Source organism: Equus quagga, chromosome 9 (genome assembly GCF_021613505.1).
Source record: "Equus quagga isolate Etosha38 chromosome 9, UCLA_HA_Equagga_1.0, whole genome shotgun sequence".
Classification (NCBI taxonomy): domain Eukaryota; kingdom Metazoa; phylum Chordata; class Mammalia; order Perissodactyla; family Equidae; genus Equus; species Equus quagga.
Genome location: NC_060275.1, coordinates 28,898,311 through 28,899,342, shown reverse-complemented (window position 1 = coordinate 28,899,342; position 1,032 = coordinate 28,898,311). Strand labels below are relative to the sequence as shown.

General features: G+C 38.2%; 1 protein-coding gene across 1 annotated transcript in view; it reads left to right on the top strand.

Annotated features, from left to right (window-relative positions):
• The window catches only part of HAUS1 (HAUS augmin like complex subunit 1), a 13,041-nt gene extending 12,529 nt beyond the window's left edge, over positions 1-512 (top strand). Inside the window, exon 9 of the mRNA XM_046671029.1 lies at positions 262-512. Coding sequence (XP_046526985.1) covers positions 262-312 — 51 coding nt within the window. The 3' untranslated portion in view covers positions 313-512. The remainder of the gene's footprint in view (positions 1-261) is intronic.
• Positions 513-1,032: the final 520 nt, after the last annotated feature.

The window sequence follows — 1,032 nt, the reverse complement described above, 5'->3', positions numbered from 1 at the left end:
AGTTGTGTATTCTTCGTTGTGGGTTCTTCTAGTTGTGGCATGTGGGATGCTGCCTCAGCGTGGTCTGATGAGCAGTGCCATGTCCGCGCCCAGGATTCGAACTAACGAAACACTGGGCCGCCTGCAGCGGAGCGCGCGAACTTAACCACTCGGCCACGGGGCCCGCCCCTTTGGTTCCCTTATTTTAAATAACATTAGAAGTTAGAACATCTGTTTTCTGTCCTTATTTAAAGTATTTATGGTGTTTCTTTTTTCCTTTAGGATATCATTGAAGCTGAACTTACAAAGAAAGTAGACATGATGGAACTCTGACCAGAGACAAATAAACTTCGTCTTCCCTAACGAAGTAAATCGCATAGGACTTTAAAGAATTGTTTCCTGTTGGCATTCCTTAATAACTTAATTTTTGTGTTCTTAGATGAGTTAATTTCGTTATTGATAGAATAGTGGTTCCTGTGTATTGCATTTTTGTGTCCTGATCGTTTTCATATTAAAAAATGTTGTTGGTTTTCCATGTTGCTGGCAGTTAAGTGTCCTTCAGTAGTTCTCTTAGGTGGACATAGTGACAGTTGTCATGCAGTTGCTTAGGTCAGCTGAGTGACCTGCATCTCCAGTTACGTTTCTCCCACCCTTCCCTCTCCAGCGGTTTGCTGTCGTTCTTTCTGATCAGCTCACCTGCCTACCTCCAAATGTTAATATATGCAGGAATTTAGTTTATGAAAAAGATGACCTTTTAGATCAATAGTAGGGAGATGGCTAATTCAACACATGGTGCTAAATCCATACTTCACAGCTTATGTCAAGATAATTCCAAAAGATCAAAGATTTAAATATTAAAAAATAGATAGTAAAAGAAGTCTTGGAGGAGTTTTAATGTTTGGATTTTTACATAATCTTAGAGTCGGAAACATATAGCTAAAATCCAGGAGCCATAAATTAAATGATTAAAATATTTGAAAATTTTAAAATACTAAAAATTCCTGCATGGCAAAATCTTTCATAAGTCAAATCAAAGGACATGACAAACGTGCT